Raw genomic sequence first — 19,161 nt, 5'->3', positions numbered from 1 at the left:
ATTCTAACTATGGACCAAGAGGGAGAGGATATAGCAGACCAGCCTCACAATTATCTCAACACATGGATACATCATTTTCAAGGCCAGGATCAGCTATGTCGAGCTCATCAATCATGTCTCCGTCAGAGAGACTCAGGGAAGTGACAGCTAAATTAGCTGAAAAACTACACGATGAAGGCAAAAACATAAATCAAACATGGACGGAAGAAGAGTTTTTACAACAAAAGATTAATAATAAAAGAGTCTGTTCCAGTTCACTAGAGAATATCAGAGTCATATTCGGATCATTCAACGAAAGATCGGACAAGAACGCAAGAGGGTGACAAGAGACAACCTTTTGCTGGACCACCTCTTCTAGCACATACTCAGTCAGCGTCGAATATTCACAGTATGGCCCAAGATACAAGGAACTCTGCAGCTGAATGGACTGCAGAACAAGATCTAGAAAAGGTGATCGTACAATATGACGAATGAAATGACCCGCCATATTTAGTCCTGATGGAATCCTTAATCGCAAAAAGAAACATTGGAAGATATGACCCTATTGCTGTAGGGAAGCTGATAGCACAGGTTATATAGAGAAGCAGGAAAATTTTCACAAGTGGTCGTAACCAGATAAAAATTTGTTGCTAGAATAAAGAAGATGCAAATCTTTTGCTTTCTTTGGATATATTAATGGAAAGGGGATACAGAATGTTCATTCCGGAATCAATATTGTATAAAAAGGGCTTTATCAAGATACTTCCGGAACATTCTGTCTCGGAAGTAATGGAAAACTTAGATGAGGATTTTCAGATATTGTGAACTTAGCTTTTAGGACAATTTTTGTTCCTAGATTCATCTTTGCGTGGAGTGTGAGGATTTTTATAACTCCATCCATCCCGATTCCGAAAAGATGTTCTTTTATGGCAGCATTTTGGACATGTAAACGAACAATGTTGAGCATCTACGCCCAACTGTGAACACTGTGCTAGCAAGCACCTCTCGACAGAATGTAATGATCAACGATCATCTAATAAATGTTTTAACTGCTCGAGAGATCATAAGGCCTCATCAACAGAATGTCCGGTCTACAAATTTGAATTTGAGGTGATGAAAGAAAGATATCTAAATAATATATCTGAGGATGTAGCAAGGAATAAATTATACGAAAAAGGTTGGATAAATCCAACCAAATTATCTATAGAACACACAGCTTATGTCTGTAAAAAAAAGAAATGTGCCTTATAATTTAGTAATGTAAAAAATCATTTATTTTTATTTTTTGTTATTTAGTTTGTTTTCATTAGATTAAACAAAGAAAATATATATATAAAAAAGAAACAAAAAATAAAAAAATGTGCCTTATAATTTGGTATTATTAGAAATCAATTAATTTAATATTAATACTTAATTTGTTTGATATTCTTTTTTGAATTAGATTAGTTTGTATAAAATATAGGTGGGATAAACCAAATTGACTGATATTAAAAGAAACTCAGCTCCGTACTTTAAGAGATTTTGTTAAAGGAATTGCGGGAAAAAAACAAGAGAATCTTATAATTAATTTACTTTTCTGAACAATAATTTGCTGTTTTTTTTGTTTTTGTACTTGATCTGGTGTTGGTCTCTCCTTCCCTCGGGTGCATCTCTGAATGTTGGACGTCGCCCGATTCATTCGGCAGTGATCATCTTCCAGTTTTCATTAACATTTATATCCAGGTAACAGGTGCATGCGAAAGTTTCAACAGGTTAAGATTGGGCAATATTGATTGGATTCAATTCTGTAACCGGAAATTTTCGAGTACCCAAATGTTTCGAATACTCGATACATCGGCCTGGCTCAAAATGAAGGTTTTCTTTCTTATATCAAAATAAAAACACAATTATCGATTTATAAAAGCAAAGAATATATTATCTTATAATTAAAGTCACTCTACATATTTTTGTCAACAATACCAAATATATCTTACAGTTCCGAATTCTGAAAACCTGAGTTACGTAAATAAAAAACAAGCTTAAATTTTAAAACAAAATAAATTTCCCTAATGATAGATAGATAGATAGTATAGATAATTATACATAAATATTAGACGTTTAATTTAAGAAACGTCAATTCCAAAAGTAGACAGCTGTATGTTTTATATTTACTTCAATATAAAATTATATCTGTATTCGTAAGCAGTTTATTTAAATATTTAATAGCTTTAACAAAATTATATACTTTTTATTTATAATGTATTTGACTTAAGGAGGTTGCTTAGATCTCGTGAGGGACAGGCGGTGAAGAGGGATTGCCTATGCTTAATCACAGAAGTTTTTTTCTAATACTAAATCCAAAAATAGATAATCATTTTTTAATAATAACACATTTCTGTAATTAAATCACATTTAGTACAATTGTTTCTTACTATATTGGAAAAACAATTCTTATATTATATTTAATAGTAGTAGAATAGAATTATATATTTTTCTGTTATTCAGTGTTATCACTGTATTGAAATCGCTTAAAAACTGCTGACAGAAATACAAAAGATTATTAAAGTTTTAGTATACTTTTATTAACATTTGTATGATTTTAATCTTAAAATCTCTTGTATACAATACAAAGTTTAACTTAAATTTTCTGAAAAACTATAATATTAATATTTTGCGAAAATATTTGTGGTCGACCACATATTAAATTAAAAAATTCTACAAATGTTGGCAACCTCTTTCGTTTCGTCAAAACAACCTCCTTCAGAAAAATTAATAATTAAAAATGAGACAAACATTTTTACACTAGAAAATTATTCATTTTAAAGAAATAGTCCGACCGTTAAATTACTTTGTAAAATTAAATATTGATAAGTTACTCTAAGGTACGTACAACTTTTTACATTTTATGTATAATGTCATTAATACCATAACAATGTTATGGTAATTTTATGAATGACAATTTTAACAAATTTATTTAATTTCCTTTAAGTAGATAATAATATTTTAAATAGAAACTAAGTTTAAGTAACTGTACTTAATATTCTATTTTTCGAATTACAAAAATAAATAGAGAAATGAAAATTATTTAAATAAAACGAATTTACGAGACATTTTATTTAGTGTACTCAACTCTATTGGATTTATTTACTCTGTTACTTTGTAGGTTACTAGATCCTGTGTGAGGTATGAGACGAATTATGTTTCCAACTGCTTTTGTACGTCCTTCTCTGAACACCATGCGTTGACCTGTTTTCATATATTCTGGATTTTTTATAAATCTAAAATGCACTGAGGCTTTGTCCCCTGTTCTCAAACAATCTTGTGACATTGATAAAATAGATGCTGTTTGCCTTATACTCCCACAATGTACTAAAAAATAAAATATATAAAATAAATATAGAAACAAAATAAATTATTAAATATTTACACTCGGGTCGCAAAGATTTATTACATTTTGACTGATTACTTTAAAATTTTCGCTTAATTAATTTAAAAGTAATCAGTGAAAATGTACAGAAACTCTAAGCAATGAATATTAGTAAAACATTCTAAATACTTATTAATTTAAATATTAGAAATAAATTTACCCATTGCTTGATAACGAGAACTAATTGTAGTTGGGTGATGTAAAATTAATATTTCGCCCTCGAACTCCCAGTAAGCTTGTGGATTTAATGCAGGCGAAACTAAAACCATGCCTTTTCGAATCTGAGACCTTTTAATTTTTTTCAAAGAAAAGCTTGCCGTTTGCCCTCCTCGTACTTCTCTAACAGGCATTCGCTTTCTATGAATACTTTTTATAACAATCTGAATAAAATGTCCCAACGGATCTGGTCCAAGTAACAAAGTATCATTTAGTCGAATAACTCCTCTTAGAGTCGTTCCAGATACCACTGTTCCAACACCCTAGAATAATCATAGTAATAATAGCACTGGTAAGAAAAATTTAAACAGCTGGATAAAATTAAAAAACTTATAAAAAGAGGTAAGAATTACCTACTGTATATTATATAAATCTTAAAGTATTTTATAAAAAATGTAAGATAAATTATCAACCCTTCAAGTCAAAGTGTTAAAAAGTCAAAATTTTTCTAAATAAAACTAAGTGGCGCCTGACTGCCGCGTTGGTGCTAAATAAATTTGATTTGTGACGAATAAGGGAAAATGATTTATTAATCTTTGCATAATTTTTAATTTATCATTAAACAATCGTTATAGTTGATATTCAATATTCCATTTATGTGGACATTTAAACGGTCACAGATTCTTTCACGAACATCGCCACTCAATGTTTCTAACCTCTCTTACTGTACTGTCAAGTTTTAGGTTCAAAACAAGCAGTCCAGCTGGTCGGACGTATCTAATTGCTTTATTCAATGTTTCTTGAAAACTGTATAGTGATGCTAATTGACTACTTTGTGAAGTGCAATGGCTATGTATTATTGATTTTGGATGCCTTCCAATGTCTGAGAATTCCCCTAAGTGACATGCATTGAGGTATTCAATAATAATCATGGAAAATATTGCAACTTTCTCAAAAACATCTGAGAGAATTCCAGAGAAAAATTAGAGAGACTGGATGCAGAACTTTCATCAGAGGCAAAGTGTTATTGGTCAACGGTCGTCACCTTTGCAATAAGGAGATAGAGGATGTGTGTTTTGATCATTGATGAAATGTGAGACTGATAACTGAGGACATCTATATTTAAATTTGTATATTTTCGCATTTTGGTGGACAAGTTCAGAAACAGAATTTTCCTTAGAATGAGTCAGTTTGTCATTAACAATGAAAAAATAAAGACGTCTTATTATAATCTTTTTAATGTAACTCAAATTATTTTAAAGTGACTTTTTTATTAAATTAGACAATGTATGAACAGCAAATTGTGTTTACGTTTTTTTATACCTCAATAACGCGTCTAAGTTTTTTTTATTAAGAACAATTTTCATTTAACAAAATTTAAAGACGCGTTTCAACAGAAGACATTGGAATAGATAATTATATTACATCCTTATCTGACGGGATCTTATTAACATAGAAAATCCAGAATTTCAATTATGTATGGTCCGACAAATCCTTCTCCTTATGTCGCACTAATGGAAAGCACTGTGCGTGGTAGGAATATAGGGAAATTAGATCCGGTTAGTGTAGTAGACCTTTTGAACCCTTTAATTAAAGGAAATAAAGTTATTTCAAGAAATGGGAAAAATCAATTAAAAATAGAATGCAAAGAGTGGCAAAGCGCCAATGATTTAGTAGATTCCTAGACCAAGAAGATGCTTTCGCTGCCAAAGATTTTGTCACTTGTCTAATCACTGCAGATCAGCATATCCGTCTTGCGAATACTGCGCGGGTCACCATTTGGTTTATTTATGTCCGAGCTGTAACGAAGTGAATCGTTACGAGATATTTGAAATAGAGTTCAGCGTGTTTGTGTGTTTGTAATTGCTTTTTCCGTTAACAAGTTGGTTTTTCGTACGTTTCGCACCGGCTTCTTGGAGGACAGCATCGTTTTTGGTTTCTCAGTGTTTTTCGAAGCGAGTTGTGAGCGAGTCGCGTTTTTGAATCTTGAGTAAGAGAGCGAGTATTGAGAAATTGAGAAACGTTTAGTTAATTAATCTTAATAATTTTATTGATTTATTAGTTGTAAATTTATTTAGTCAAGAGTTCGTTTTGAATTAATAAATAGTTTATTTATTGTTCTTTAATTTGTGTGTTCTTTCTGGTCTGCGTTTTTGCCTTTTTCCCGCCAAGCTACGAGTGGAGCGTCAATTCAACGAGTAAGTAACGGTTCAATTTTGAAAAGAAAACAAGATCGAAGGTCGCTGCACCGCGATGTGATCTTCTCAGCGGGATTCCCCTTTTAATGAGTAAATTGTTTCATTTGTAAAGAGTTAAGTGGATTATTTGGTGTTCAGCGTTTAAAGTATTGCATTTAGGGGAAAACGGTGCAAATTGATTATTTAGAGTTTTCCGAATTTTTAATTGAATTTCTTCTTTACAAATTGGCGCCCAACGTGGGGCCTCGAATTAGTCGAGGACGAAGACGTGTTTGAGGAATTAAAAGCACGTACGCAGGCTAAGGGAGAGAAAATCTCGGAATATATTGTTAATTTAAGAACGATTTCACAACATCTTCGTAAGCCGATGCACCAAGACGCGTTGTTTAAGGTGATATATCGTGGTCTGACACCAGAATATAGACATTATTTGTCTGGCTATGAAGTTAATCAGATCAGCGAAATGGAAAAAATTTTAAGGAGATACGAGCGAATTAAGGATATCGATAGGAGATATGCCCCACCCCCCCAAAAAGAGAAAATGAAATTCCCGATGGCAGCGCCTAAGATTTCGGCGAGGGTGTCGAAAATAGATGCGTTATTGGATAGTTCAGCGTCAGAATCGAGCCCGGAACCGGTGTCGAGAAATAGTAAAAAGCCCAAGCCAACAAAAGGGAAGAAAAGGGGGAAGGAATCTACAAAAATAGAGGATGCAACGAGTATGGCAGCGTTGTCAAATAATGATCGGTATTTTGGTGCGAAACAAGGACAGGAGCGACCAGTGAAGCCGCCGCAGGAAGCACTTCCTGTGACATCGGAAGTTCAAACATTAGATCAGAATTTACCGATAATTCAATCGTTGGTCAAGTCATTGTTGATTCCGAGCGATCGTCAAAGGACAAGTAATCGGGCTCAGAATAAAACCCCACTTACCGGTCAGCGTCCTTTTGAGGGGTTATGTAACGTGTGTGGTGCAGCGGGTCATAAAGCAGTGCAGTGCGCAAAAAGAAAATGATATCATTGCCAGGGTCTTGGCCATTATGCGTCGGAATGTGCATTAAAGCGGAGCGAGAGCAATGATAAATGTCAAGTGTGTGGAACTGTAGGAGTGGTGTTCATGCGCTGTGATTCTTGTGCACCCATACGCGAACTGTTGGGAAACGCGTTAGGGGGGAAGCAGAACAGTCTTCCCCCCCAGCCATAGAGTTAGAATGTTCAGCGCGTAGTAAAAGTGATACCGAGGAAAATCCTTTACCTTTGAGGGAAATAGTATACGATAGAGAGAAGAGTGTATATAGCAAGCACAGTGGAGAGTTACAAGTGGGTGGGGAGAGGAACTCGAGCGGTGAGAGGGGTAGCGGAACTGCTGTGGTAGCACCGAGCGGGGCGCCTGGCGAATACCCAGTGGGTGGGGGGAGAGAGCCAAGGCACGAGAGGGTCAGCGAGACTGTCGTACTAGCACCGAGTGAAAGGTGTAACGAGACGAGAAATATAATGCGCACTATGAGCGACGCAAGGGAAAGAGATGCACTGGCGAACGGTGCAGTGGAGAACGCTCGCCTGCCACTACAGACATTGGAAAATAGCATAGATACGGGGGAAAATTTTCTAGAGGCAGAAAAGGAGAGTGAGGAATTAATCGATGCAACGAGCAATGAAAATAGGTTTTTCTTAAAAATTTTAATTGCCGATCAACCTTATTTCGCGTTGTTTGACCCTGGGGCAACAATTTCAGCGGTAGGGCCAGCGGTAGCAGAAAAATTTAAAGACAAAATCGAGAATTTAGATTCCGAAATTGCAAGCGCCATTGGAGGTTCAACGAAAACAATGGGCAAATTAAGATTGTGGTTAACGATCGACGGTTTTGCACAGTCGTTTGAGTTGAAGGTGATTCAATCTTTGACTCAAGATCTAATTTTGGGGGTAGATTTTTGCCGTGAAATGAATATGGATGTTCAACTTGGCAGGGGACTGTGGAGAGTGAACGGACAAGAATGGCACGAATTTGCAAACCGCCTCGATCAGCGTAGTGGGGGGGAAATTATGGGTGAATGTGCGGGTATTTGTGAGTTAACCCCCGGTCAGCGTAAGGAAGTTCAGCGGATAGTAGATGAGTTAGTGTTGCCACAGGGGAAAGAACATGGTATGACGAATCTCAACGAACATACAATTATCGTTAAAGAGGATGAGCCCATTAAACATTTACCACGAAGAATGTCCCCAGTTATGTTAGAGTGGTTGATCAGCGAGGTAAAGAAACTGTTAGATCAGGGCATAATAGAGAGAACATGTAGTGAGTGGAATACTGCTCCTGTCATTGTAAGAAAAGGGGATGGCTCTTGGCGTTTATGTTTTGATTTTCGTGATTTAAATAAAATAATTCTAAAAGAGGCTTATCCAATACCGAGCATTGACGCCATCTTGGATAAGCTCCGAAAAGCTCGTTTTATTTCAAAAATCGATTTAAAAATGGCTTATCACCAAGTACCAATGGCGGAAGGGAGTAAAAAGTATACTGCGTTCTCAGTCCCGGGTTTAGGACAGTTTCAATTCAAAAGGATGCCTTTTGGTTTGACCAATGCCCCAAGAACGTTTCAGTGTTTGATTGATTCCTTATTTGGGCCTGAATTTGAGCCAGTTGTGTTCGGTTATCTAGACGATATTATTATTGTGAATGATAATTTCGAGGATCACATTAAATGGATCAGCGTAGTTTTGGGAAAATTGGCGTCAGCGGGGTTGGTTGTCAATCCAGAAAAATGCGAATTTGGGTGTTCGAGTGTGACGTATTTGGGATATGTGCTTGATAGTAAAGGTCTGCGTACTAGCGAGGAGAAAATTGCGCCAGTCTGAGAATATCCTGCACCTACTAATATCAAACAATTAAGGATATTTATAGGGATGGTAGGATGGTATTCGCGTTTTTTAGAAAAGGATAGCCATTTGAAAATTCCGTTGTTGCGGTTATTGCAAAAGGGAAGAGTGTGGGAGTGGAAAGAAGAACAGGAAGAAGCATTTCAAGCTTTGAAAATTAAACTAAGTTCAGCGCCAGTTTTAGCTCGACCGGATTTTTCGAGACCATTCACCATTGAATGTGACGCGAGCGATTACGCCATTGGTGCGGTGCTCACACAAGAGGCTGAGGATGGTGAACATCCTATTGTCTATGTGAGCAAAGTCCTAACGTCAGCGGAGAGAAATTATAGTGTAACTGAGAAGGAGTGTCTGGCTTTACTTTGGTCGATTAAAAAATTTCGTCCTTACGTGGAGGGGTATAAGTTCACTGTCATTACGGATCATAGTGCTCTCAAATGGTTGAGGAACTTAAAAGAGCCTTCCGGCCGTTTGGCAAGGTGGGCGTTAAAATTACAACAGTGGGATTTTAATATCGTTCACCGGCGAGGAATCCACCACCACGTGCCGGATGCATTGTCTCGGCTATACGAAAATGATTTTGAGTGTGCTGCGTTTGATTCGATCAGCGACCAGTGGTATGTTAAACGCAAAGAATTAGTTGAAAAATTCCCTGAACGTTTTTTGGGTTGGCGAGTGGAAGACGGACGTCTTTATAGACAACGTGAAGACCCTTTATTAGACCCGTTCAATGACCAAGCAGAAACTTGGAAATTAGTCGTGCCGAAGGAGTATCGTGAGCAAATTTTGAAGACAGCCCACGCAGAACTCTCCGCAGGCCATTTGGGGATAGATAAGACTTATAATCGAGTAGCGAATGAATACTACTGGCAAGGGGTGTGGCATGACGTACAAGCGTACGTGAAGGCGTGTCCGGAATGCCAGCAGTTTAAAGTGTCGCAGAGCGGGCCATGTGGGTTAATGGGTCAGCGTATAGTTGAAAGTCCATGGGTTGTCGTAGCGGCAGACTGCATGGAATTTCCCCCTAGTAAAAGTCAATGTAAATATTTAGTGGTTTTCCAAGATTTGTTTTCTCGGTGGATAGAGGTTAAGCCTTTACGGTCAGCGGATGGCAAAACGATTGCTCGAGCGTTCGAGGAATTAGTTTTGTTTAGGTGGGAAACTCCCCGTTTTCTTCTCACAGATAACGGAAAAGAATTTGATAATAATTTTTTAAATTCGACGTTAAAAGAATACGGAGTCAGACACTTAACAACCCCTCCTTACCACCCCCAAGCAAATCCTGTCGAGCGCAGTAATCGAACCCTTAAGACAATGATTGCGACATTTGTGGGTAACGATCACCGAGAATGGGACAAACATGTACATGAGTTTAGACACGCTGTTAATACCGCAGTCCAAGCGACTATGAAAGTTTCCCCAGCCTTTTTAAATTATGGTCGCCAACCACAATTAGTGAAAAGTTTGCGAAGAGAGGTGGAAAAAAGAATATTAGTAGATAAAATTGAGCCGGAAGTTTGGTTAGATAGATTAAAAAGATTAGATGCGTTGCGGGATTTGGTTGCGCGTTTCATCGATAAAGAAAGAGAAAAGCAAACGCTGCACTATAATCGCAATAAACGAGTAGCAATGTTCAGCGTTGGCGATAAAGTTCTTTGGCGAGTTAATAAATTATCAAATGCGGCTCAGAAATTTTCTGCGAAATTGGCACCTAAGTATGATGGCTCTTACGAAATTAGTAAAAAATTGTCGGATAATGTTTACGAGTTAAAAACCGATAATAATCGTAGGGTGAATAAAGTGCATGTGTCTAATTTGAAACGTTTTGTGCCTCCTCGTTGTTGAGAGAATGATGAAAACGTATTTATTTATTTGTTTTGTGTGTTTTGTTATTGTCATTACAGCTCAACTAATAGTGGATTGATGCCCAGTCATTCTGGACGATCAGCGACTCAGAAGAGTGAGGAGAGGCGACCAAGAATCCGCAGTGTAGTGATCAAAAGGCGTGCAGGTGAGACCATGTGGCGTTCGTCTTGCGGTAGAAGGAGGGCGGCGCCGAAGAGTACTAGGAGAAGCAGGGCGACGTTATCCGATTTTCCTGAAGGGGCAGATCCCCCAACGAGAGACCCCATCTCGGTTTGGATCCAGCGAGCTCTGACGGAGAGGTCGGATACTTCCCCCCGGGTTGTGTCGGGATTGGAGATTGTGCGAGAAGAGGCGGCGGATTCTGTATCTAGGCCTTCTGCATTACCAGTGACTCCAACTCCGCATAAGAAATTGGGGGCAATTTCTAAAATTAATGGTCAGCGTCGTGTGAGTCAGGAGAGGAGAGTAGTGGTCAGAGAGGAGGTTGCGGCAATGAGTCTTGAGGAGAGAGAGAGTAGGGAGGCCGAGAGGGATTTAGAAGAGACCATACGTACAACGGAGAGGAGAGAGCGGCGAGAGTTAGATCGACTGAGAGAGAGACAGCGAGCAGAAATGTCCAAGCGCAATACCAGTCCCCTCTCCAGTTGGGACTACGTCACTAGCACGGCTCGGCAGAGTGAGGAGGAGAAGAGCCCGAGTAAAGTTCGCCAGACGGACGAAGCTCGGCAATTGCCTCGACACCCCCCTCCTCCTACGTACCGTTCCCCTTTAGAGGGATTGCATGACTCTCCTCCCCGATCAGCGACGAGAGGTCGGAACTACGATCAGCGCCCGCGTCCACCTTTACCTATTCGGCTCACGGGGCGCATGTTTTCGGGCCTCGACCCCATCCCTACGGATGAGAACCTTGACCCTCCTTTGGACGCATGTTTCAATTGTTGGGCTTTTGGTCATGGTTTGCGGAAGTGTCCTAAACCCATGGGCACATTCTGTAAGAATTGTGGAAGGAAGGATGTCATTTTGACTAATTGCCCAAGATGTGCGAGGGTGAATCAACTTCGTATGGAGCAACGTTTCGAAGCGAACCAGTATGCGGATTTCCGTGGTCAGAGGGAGAAGTATTATCATCTTCTCCATCGACAAAAGGTCAGCGCTGCACAGTCAGTGCCCAAATTGATAGAGATAGCGGTATCATCCTCTAGTGCTGTTCCCTCTGACCCCTCCAGTTTTCGGTCAGCGTCATCAGTGGAATTCAGTGAGGAACCGGGAGCTTCTGTTCCAGTTCCAACCTTGGGAAAAATTAGTGTGGTGGAGGAATTAGGGCGTTTGGAACGCCTGGTAGCTGATTTGCCCCCGGAAATGGCAAGAGAAATTAAAATTCGTTTTTGGGAGGATTTGAAGAAGAGGGAACAGTAGATGGGAGATAAAATATAGTTTTTTTTCCCTTTCTTCTCTTCTCAGAATTCTCTAAGAATTATTAATTTATAATTCTTAAGTTTGGCAAGGTTGCCCTTTTTGTTTTTTTTTTGAGAATTTATTTTGTTTATTTTCTTCCACTACCAATGATAATTTGTTTAATTTTTGTTTTAATGAGCTATGAATAAAGTTGAGTTAATACTTTATTTATTGTAATTTTGTTTCTTTATTATTAATAGTTTTTTTTATTGGCAATGTTAACGGGGTTAACATCGGCCTAGTGGGGGAGATTGTAACGAAGTGAATCGTTACGAGATATTTGAAATAGAGTTCAGCGTGTTTGTGTGTTTGTAGTTGCTTTTTCCGTTAACAAGTTGGTTGTCGTTTTGTATGGAAACGTCGTTATTTTTCTTTTCGTTTCTTTCGTTCAGCGAGGTGACTCTCGTCAAGGTTTCTATCAAATGCCTTTGCGCATGATTGATAGCTTCGGAGAGTCACATGGTCAGCGGCCCTTTCCTAATTTCTTTAGATTTTGCATTGGAAGGAGATGACAAGGAGAGCGCAATTTAGGACTAATTGGGAATGAGAGAGAAGGATGTTTTTCGTACGTTTCGCACCGGCTTCTTGGAGGACAGCATCGTTTTTGGTTTCTCAGTGTTTTTCGAAGCGAGTTGTGAGCGAGTCGCGTTTTTGAATCTTGAGTAAGAGAGCGAGTATTGAGAAATTGAGAAACGTTTAGTTAATTAATCTTAATAATTGTATTGATTTATTAGTTGTAAATTTATTTAGTCAAGAGTTCGTTTTGAATTAATAAATAGTTTATTTATTGTTCTTTAATTTGTGTGTTCTTTCTGGTCTGCGTTTTTGCCTTTTTCCCGCCAAGCTACGAGTGGAGCGTCAATTCAACGAGTAAGTAACGGTTCAATTTTGAAAAGAAAACAAGATCGAAGGTCGCTGCACCGCGATGTGATCTTCTCAGCGGGATTCCCCTTTTAATGAGTAAATTGTTTCATTTGTAAAGAGTTAAGTGGATTATTTGGTGTTCAGCGTTTAAAGTATTGCATTTAGGGGAAAACGGTGCAAATTGATTATTTAGAGTTTTCCGAATTTTTAATTGAATTTCTTCTTTACAGAGCAAACAACGAACACCTGGTCTCTTCTGCTAGCTCGGAACAGATATAATTACTCCTATAAAGATATCAAATAATGTACTTAGATTTCTCGATGGAGTTGGAATAATTGTCTCTGCGGGGAAAGGTAATTTGCAGTCTCTGTCAGTTTATGCCCCAACTGCCATAGCGTCTTCAATTTAGAAAAAACTTATATTCATGTAATTGTACCAATTATAATGTGTGGAGACTTCAATGCTCATTCTTGGGCTTGGGGCTATTTTGCCTAAAATTTCTTCTGGTAACGATTTTTCAATTGGTAAGTTTAATGTTGCATTAAATTCATGCAAGAAAGATTCTTTTCCGGGAATAGGTCCCTATTCTTAAAAAACTACCTCCGACAGCAAGTGATTTTATGTGAAAAATGTTTAATAAATTTGTCTGGAATCCATTTTTCCAGCGGTATGAAGAAATACTAGATTGGTGTTCATTCCAAAACAAAACGGTAAAGGATATAAACCAATCTCACTCACATCAGTGGTTTGTAAATTATTTGAAACTATAATTTATAAAAGGCTCAAACATTATGTTGAAACTGAAAAAGGTATTCCTGATTTCCAATACGGCTTTCGTAGAGGTCGCTCTACTACTGATTGTGTGGGGAATACTTTCCTTTCCCCCCAAATCTTGAAAGCATGGGGTGACACGAGCCTTAGCAATCGTTGCTAGGTAGACTAGGCATGCGTAAAAAGACTTTTGGAGTAACTCAGTTTTGCGTTGACTGGTACACACTTAACATCTATATATACTGATGTTGTATATAAATTGTTTATCGAAGTATAAAATAAATAATAATATGTTGAGTTTATAAATATTAAGTCAAAGTTATTTCTGGTGTACATACATAAATTATTAATTATAGTTTGGGGGACCGTAATTATTATCTATAACTAACAAATCCATACAATTGCGTTTTGGTATTGACAAATGATGTTCATCAGGGTTTTGCTATGAATGCGGACACAATTATACTGGCGATCGACCTGAAGGGTGCTTTCAGTAACATTACGCCTCTCTCGATTTTTAAACGAATGATGGAATTGCAAGTTCCTTATAGGTAAACAAATTTTTTTTCTTTTTTCACTGTATCAAAGAATTTGTTTTTTTCATCCGATAGCTCTGACTACATGACTTCTTATATTGGAGTTCCTCAGGGTGACGTTTTGTCGCCTTTGCGGTTGAGAGTAACAGTTGAGTTATTGATTCCTTGGCTTGAATCGGTGGGACTTTCAATTTCTCCTAATAAATCACAAATGATAGTCTTCTCTAGGATGAGACAAAAATCCACTCAGCTTCTCTTCATGGTTCAAGGGGTTTGGATCAAGGTTCAGAATAGTCTCGAGTATCTTGGAATTAAATTAGATAGGAAACTACTATGGCATCTTCATATTAACGAGATTTTGCAGAAAGCCACAAGAGCAATAAATATATTAAAAGCGATGTTCAAGATCATTAATAATGATCAAAGTAAAACATTGCAACTTGCTCAAAAACATCAGAGAGAATTCCAGAGGAAAGTTAGAGAGGCTGGAAGCAGAACTTTCATCAGAGAAGTGTTATTAGTCTTCGGTCGTCATCTTTGCTTTAAGGGGACAGAGGACATTGGAATTGATAATTTTATTACTCTAACGCGAGATTGGGTTGCTTAAATAGTTTTGATGGAGAAAATTTTGAAAATATAGAGTTGAATGAGACGAGGAATTCACAGAACAGTAAAGTAACAAGACGGGGAAGGCGGCTCACCCTTGCCATAGAGACGTCGGGATTTGTTTTGTGTAACGGTTGCTCGCTCTCAGATACATCTGCTAATTTTACATTTGTTTCAAAAACAGGTTGTCCTGTGATAAATTTAGTGTGGTTATATTCATTAGATAAAATGTCGCTAATACATGTAAAATATCTTACAAAGGAGGGAACAGTTTTTTTTTATAAAAATTTTCTAAAATTTGTACTGTTTTTATTTTCTTACTTACAGGCACAGAATAAGTGTCGTCTATTTGAAATTCCGCGGGTTCATCGTCACGGCTGGTTATCCTTGCAGACAGTAGATTTAAGAACATTTTCAATAGGTCCAAATTGTCTCCATTAACATTTGAGATTTGAAATATAGGGCACAGTCTGTCAAATAATAAAAGTAAATTCTATATTCTACATGTTTTATATTATTTAATTTAAAAAATATGTATGATTTTTATTAAAAAGGATTAATTTAAATAATAAGTGAAAACAACAATGTATTCTTAAATTGATGTATAAGTAAAATATAATAAAAAATGAAGTAAAAAATAACCTTTCAGAAACAAAGTTCATAGCACTGACAACAACATCATCTGCGGTTTTTACAGTTACTGGAACTTTTCTGCAGCCAGGAGATTTCAATATTCTGACAAGGAGTTTTAAATTTTCTTGAAGAACATTAAAGGGGCACATGTCAATTTTAGTCACAACTACGAAGACTGGTACAGACAATGCTAAAGCTAATCCTAAATGTTCCTTGGTCATGCCAACAATACCAGCATTTGCTCCAACCATAAGCATACCTGAAATGAGCATAAGAATATTTAGTTATAAATCATATCCCAACAAATTTTTTATTTACTTTACTTATACGATTGCAGTACACTTTTCCAAACTTAAGTTTTTTTGGAGACAATGTGATATTGTATACAATTCATAAAAATTTAAACTTTAATAGATTTTGTATTTAAAATTTTTTAAAATGTTCATTTAGTCCATCTAATCTTATGTTTGTTAAGTTGAAAGATAAATAAACAACTCCTTGGAGTAAATATTGGGCGTAACTCAAGTTTAAATAGTGTTCCATTATTATAGTATTTGCTCAGAGTTAATTGAACGTTTTCAAACACAAGTATGTTACTTTTACTTTATTGTTTTTAAACTAAATAAAGTATTAACCAATATAATACATAAAATAGTGTAATAATACTTCTAATAAATTATGCAGATTATATTATAAATAAATTCTTTTTTTCATCTTCAATCCACCCTTCCCTGTTGAGGGAGGATAAAACCATGGAGAATAAAACTCCATACCTCAACAATATTGGCTGCGCCCGCCCTGTTGGTCGCCTGTTGGGACTATGGGAATTATATTTAAAAAAACGCTATAATAGGGATAAGTCTGAACAAGCAGAGGTTAATGTAGATATTTAGGACTCATTTAGAATATTGCTAGATTAAGATATTAACATTTATCGCGTGGTTTTCAAGTTCAAAGTAGTACATACCAAAATCGGGTACATGGCCAGTCATCCCAAATACAGTTGTTTTTAAATAACGTTCATGTCCAGCTAGATCAATAAACGTTATCACTTTAGAAGACTTTTCACAAATTTTCGCCCAATCCAAAGAGCCATGTTCTGCTTTGTTAACAACGTTACCTAAAATAATTAACATAATTTTAAATATACAAAGGTCCCTTGGTTTAATTACAATTGATTATAAGCTACTAAAAAAGGTACTTTTCAAGTGTAACTCGTACAAAAGTTAATAAATTATTTTGATATTCTCCAAAAATATACTTCTCGTGACCCTTTATAAGTGTGCTAAAACTGGGTCAGATTGAATAGTTTATGAAAGATTGTATTTGTTAACTAATTACATGTTTTTTTCAAATGGAATTTCTACTTTTTTGATCGGATGAAATTAATTTTTTGTCTGGTTCTCTTCATGAAAAACCAATTTGTCAATCACAATCCATTTTAAGTTGTCTTTTATAAAAAATCTACCATTTTATTGCAAATATCAATTCCTTTCTAGTGAATAAAACTGCCCAAAAAATAAAATGAAGATTAGTTTAAGGCGCTTGTACACCTCCACGTTTCTAAGCATATGTTTTATAAATTTTGATTGGCTTTTCTCATACAAAATTATTCAATACTTCTCTATGAGCCTAGCCAGTCCAAATTAGGTCAACATCTGGATAGTTTTGACAATAACCAGAAATAAGGATGTGTACGAGCGCCCTTATAATAGAATAATTTACCAATTCCATCAAATCCAAGAATATCATTTCCTACTGAACTAGTGCGACCAGTTTCAGCTTCGTGTTTGTGTCGAAACAATTTCTGTCTTGCTAATCCACGACCATTGTCAAGTTGACCATGTGTCAGTACACCCAGCAGAGTTGATTTTCCTGCATCTACATTTCCAACTACAGCAATTCTAAACACGATATCAATGAAAATATTATTTAATCAAATTTATAAGAAATTGAGCTTCTCTTAAGAAGAACTTGCCATACGCGCAGTTAGAAGGCCTACCAGTCAGTAGCAATGAACGCCTCTGGGCGATAAATTGCTATCCGACTGGCATTACCCCTTACGACCGCGCGAAAGGAGAATTCTTCTTGCGACAAGCTCAATTGTAATCTTTTTTGAGATGTATTTCTCCAAAACATATTTTTTTTAAAATATTGCTTCAAAGACTTAATATTTAATATCTAGTTTTCTTAAAAATTTGAGGCCCAAAAATGGGCCTTATCTCATTGTAACATTACATTTGCCTAAATATCTCAGATTCAGAAAGAGCTGTAGGCTTCAATTTTTTTTAAATTGTAGGTCTCTCCGGAGGACATAAAATGAGAGTATTTTGATAACGTTCATAGGCCTGCTTGCCTGCAGGTTGTCATGGTAAAGTGCAAGTGTAAGAGAGTCAGTGAATTCAAAATTTAAGAGACGCATGCTTTTTCCCTAAAGGCCAAAGCGTAGAAAAGACAAATAGTTGAAAAGCAAGTAGTCGAATTGTCAATTCGTAGAATGACCGCCATTTGAAAGAAAAAATGCCCTACTTACAGTCTTGTTCCGAATGCATGAAGCTTTTTCATTCAAATTTTAAAACTAGTTCAATAACTTTTGATATTCATAAGGACGTATTAAATCTTCTCCAGAGGATCATGGTTTCAATTTATTCTGAGAATAATATTTGTGCCAGTGCAATGGAATACCTTAAGAAAGAAATAAGATTAGAGGTATTTAAATGTAGAGTAGGGAAGAGTCTCCAGTTGTGAGACGGGTTTTATTTTTGACCCGTAAATTGTAAACGGGTAAACGAAATTGTAAATAAAATACACCGTTCGAAAGGTAACATAAATACGCAACTTTTATTAAAAGAAAGTATAGTGTTTCGATGAACTCAAAAAATTTTACGATACATTTTCCGAGCACATCGCTTTTTTCAAAAAAAAAGAATGTCTCCAGTTGTGAGACACTCATTAAAAATTGCTAAAATTTAATAAGTTTGACATAAAACGTTATGTTTAGTATAAATAATTAAATATATTAATAATATATATTATTATATACTAAATAGTAATATTTATTCGCCAAAATATGACTATCAAATAAACACAATTTAATAGCTTCAACAAGAGCATTAGAATTGATTTCTTCTGAATCAATTGACTTTTTTCCACTTGACATGCCCAAAAATACTAGAAAAAAAATCAAAACAACATTTAAATAGTATGCCTGCAAAGTCGTATTTTTTATGCTGCCCAGATGGGTGTTGACACCGTCTCACAACTGGTGATATGTTGTGTCTCACACCCAGAAATTGGCGCTATTTTGAAAAAGGAAAATTAAATTATTTTCAACCGTAGATTGGAACAATGCAATATTGCATCACAAAATACAAGGAAAACACTAAAAGAAAATGCTTTACATTTACCTTTTCCAATTAATTAACTTGGAAAAAAAGTACTTTGCATTTATTGAAAAAACAATTTTTAGTCGATTATCACACACAATGTTGGTATTTAACAAAAACAGTTTATATATCCGCTTCGGCGTACACGAAAAAGTTGGCTCATATAAAAAGAAATGTTTTTATATAAACCAATCGGCTTTTTAATATTGCATAATAAAAAAAATTGACTGTCTCACAACTGGAGGTGTCTCACAACTGGAGACTCTCCCCTACATAAGGATATAATTGATAATTTTCTAAAAATAACCACTGTACTATACATAAGTTGTACTGTATCCTATTTAAACAGTATTTTGAAAGGAACTCTGCGCTTTATGAATAATAATCTTAAAGAGAAGGAAACAAAAGAATGAATATGTTTGTAAAGCAA

At 36.1% G+C, this 19,161-nt stretch overlaps 1 protein-coding gene across 1 annotated transcript in view; it reads right to left on the bottom strand.

The window, feature by feature from the left end:
- Window positions 1-1,865: 1,865 nt before the first annotated feature.
- Window positions 1,866-19,161, bottom strand: part of LOC122508842 (GTP-binding protein 1) — a 37,248-nt gene continuing 19,952 nt past the window's right edge. The window contains exons 5-10 of the mRNA XM_043622419.1: window positions 17,071-17,249; window positions 16,313-16,465; window positions 15,355-15,604; window positions 15,038-15,182; window positions 3,546-3,864; window positions 1,866-3,327 (exon numbers count right to left, since the gene is read on the bottom strand). Of these exons, the coding sequence (XP_043478354.1) occupies window positions 3,071-3,327; window positions 3,546-3,864; window positions 15,038-15,182; window positions 15,355-15,604; window positions 16,313-16,465; window positions 17,071-17,249 (1,303 nt within the window). The 3' untranslated portion in view covers window positions 1,866-3,070. The remainder of the gene's footprint in view (window positions 3,328-3,545; window positions 3,865-15,037; window positions 15,183-15,354; window positions 15,605-16,312; window positions 16,466-17,070; window positions 17,250-19,161) is intronic.

This window comes from Leptopilina heterotoma, unplaced genomic scaffold (assembly GCF_015476425.1).
Source record: "Leptopilina heterotoma isolate Lh14 unplaced genomic scaffold, ASM1547642v1 Lhet_58, whole genome shotgun sequence".
Classification (NCBI taxonomy): Eukaryota; Metazoa; Arthropoda; class Insecta; order Hymenoptera; family Figitidae; genus Leptopilina; species Leptopilina heterotoma.
The sequence above is the reverse complement of the archived record's forward strand: the minus strand, read 5'-3'. Positions and strand labels throughout refer to the sequence as shown.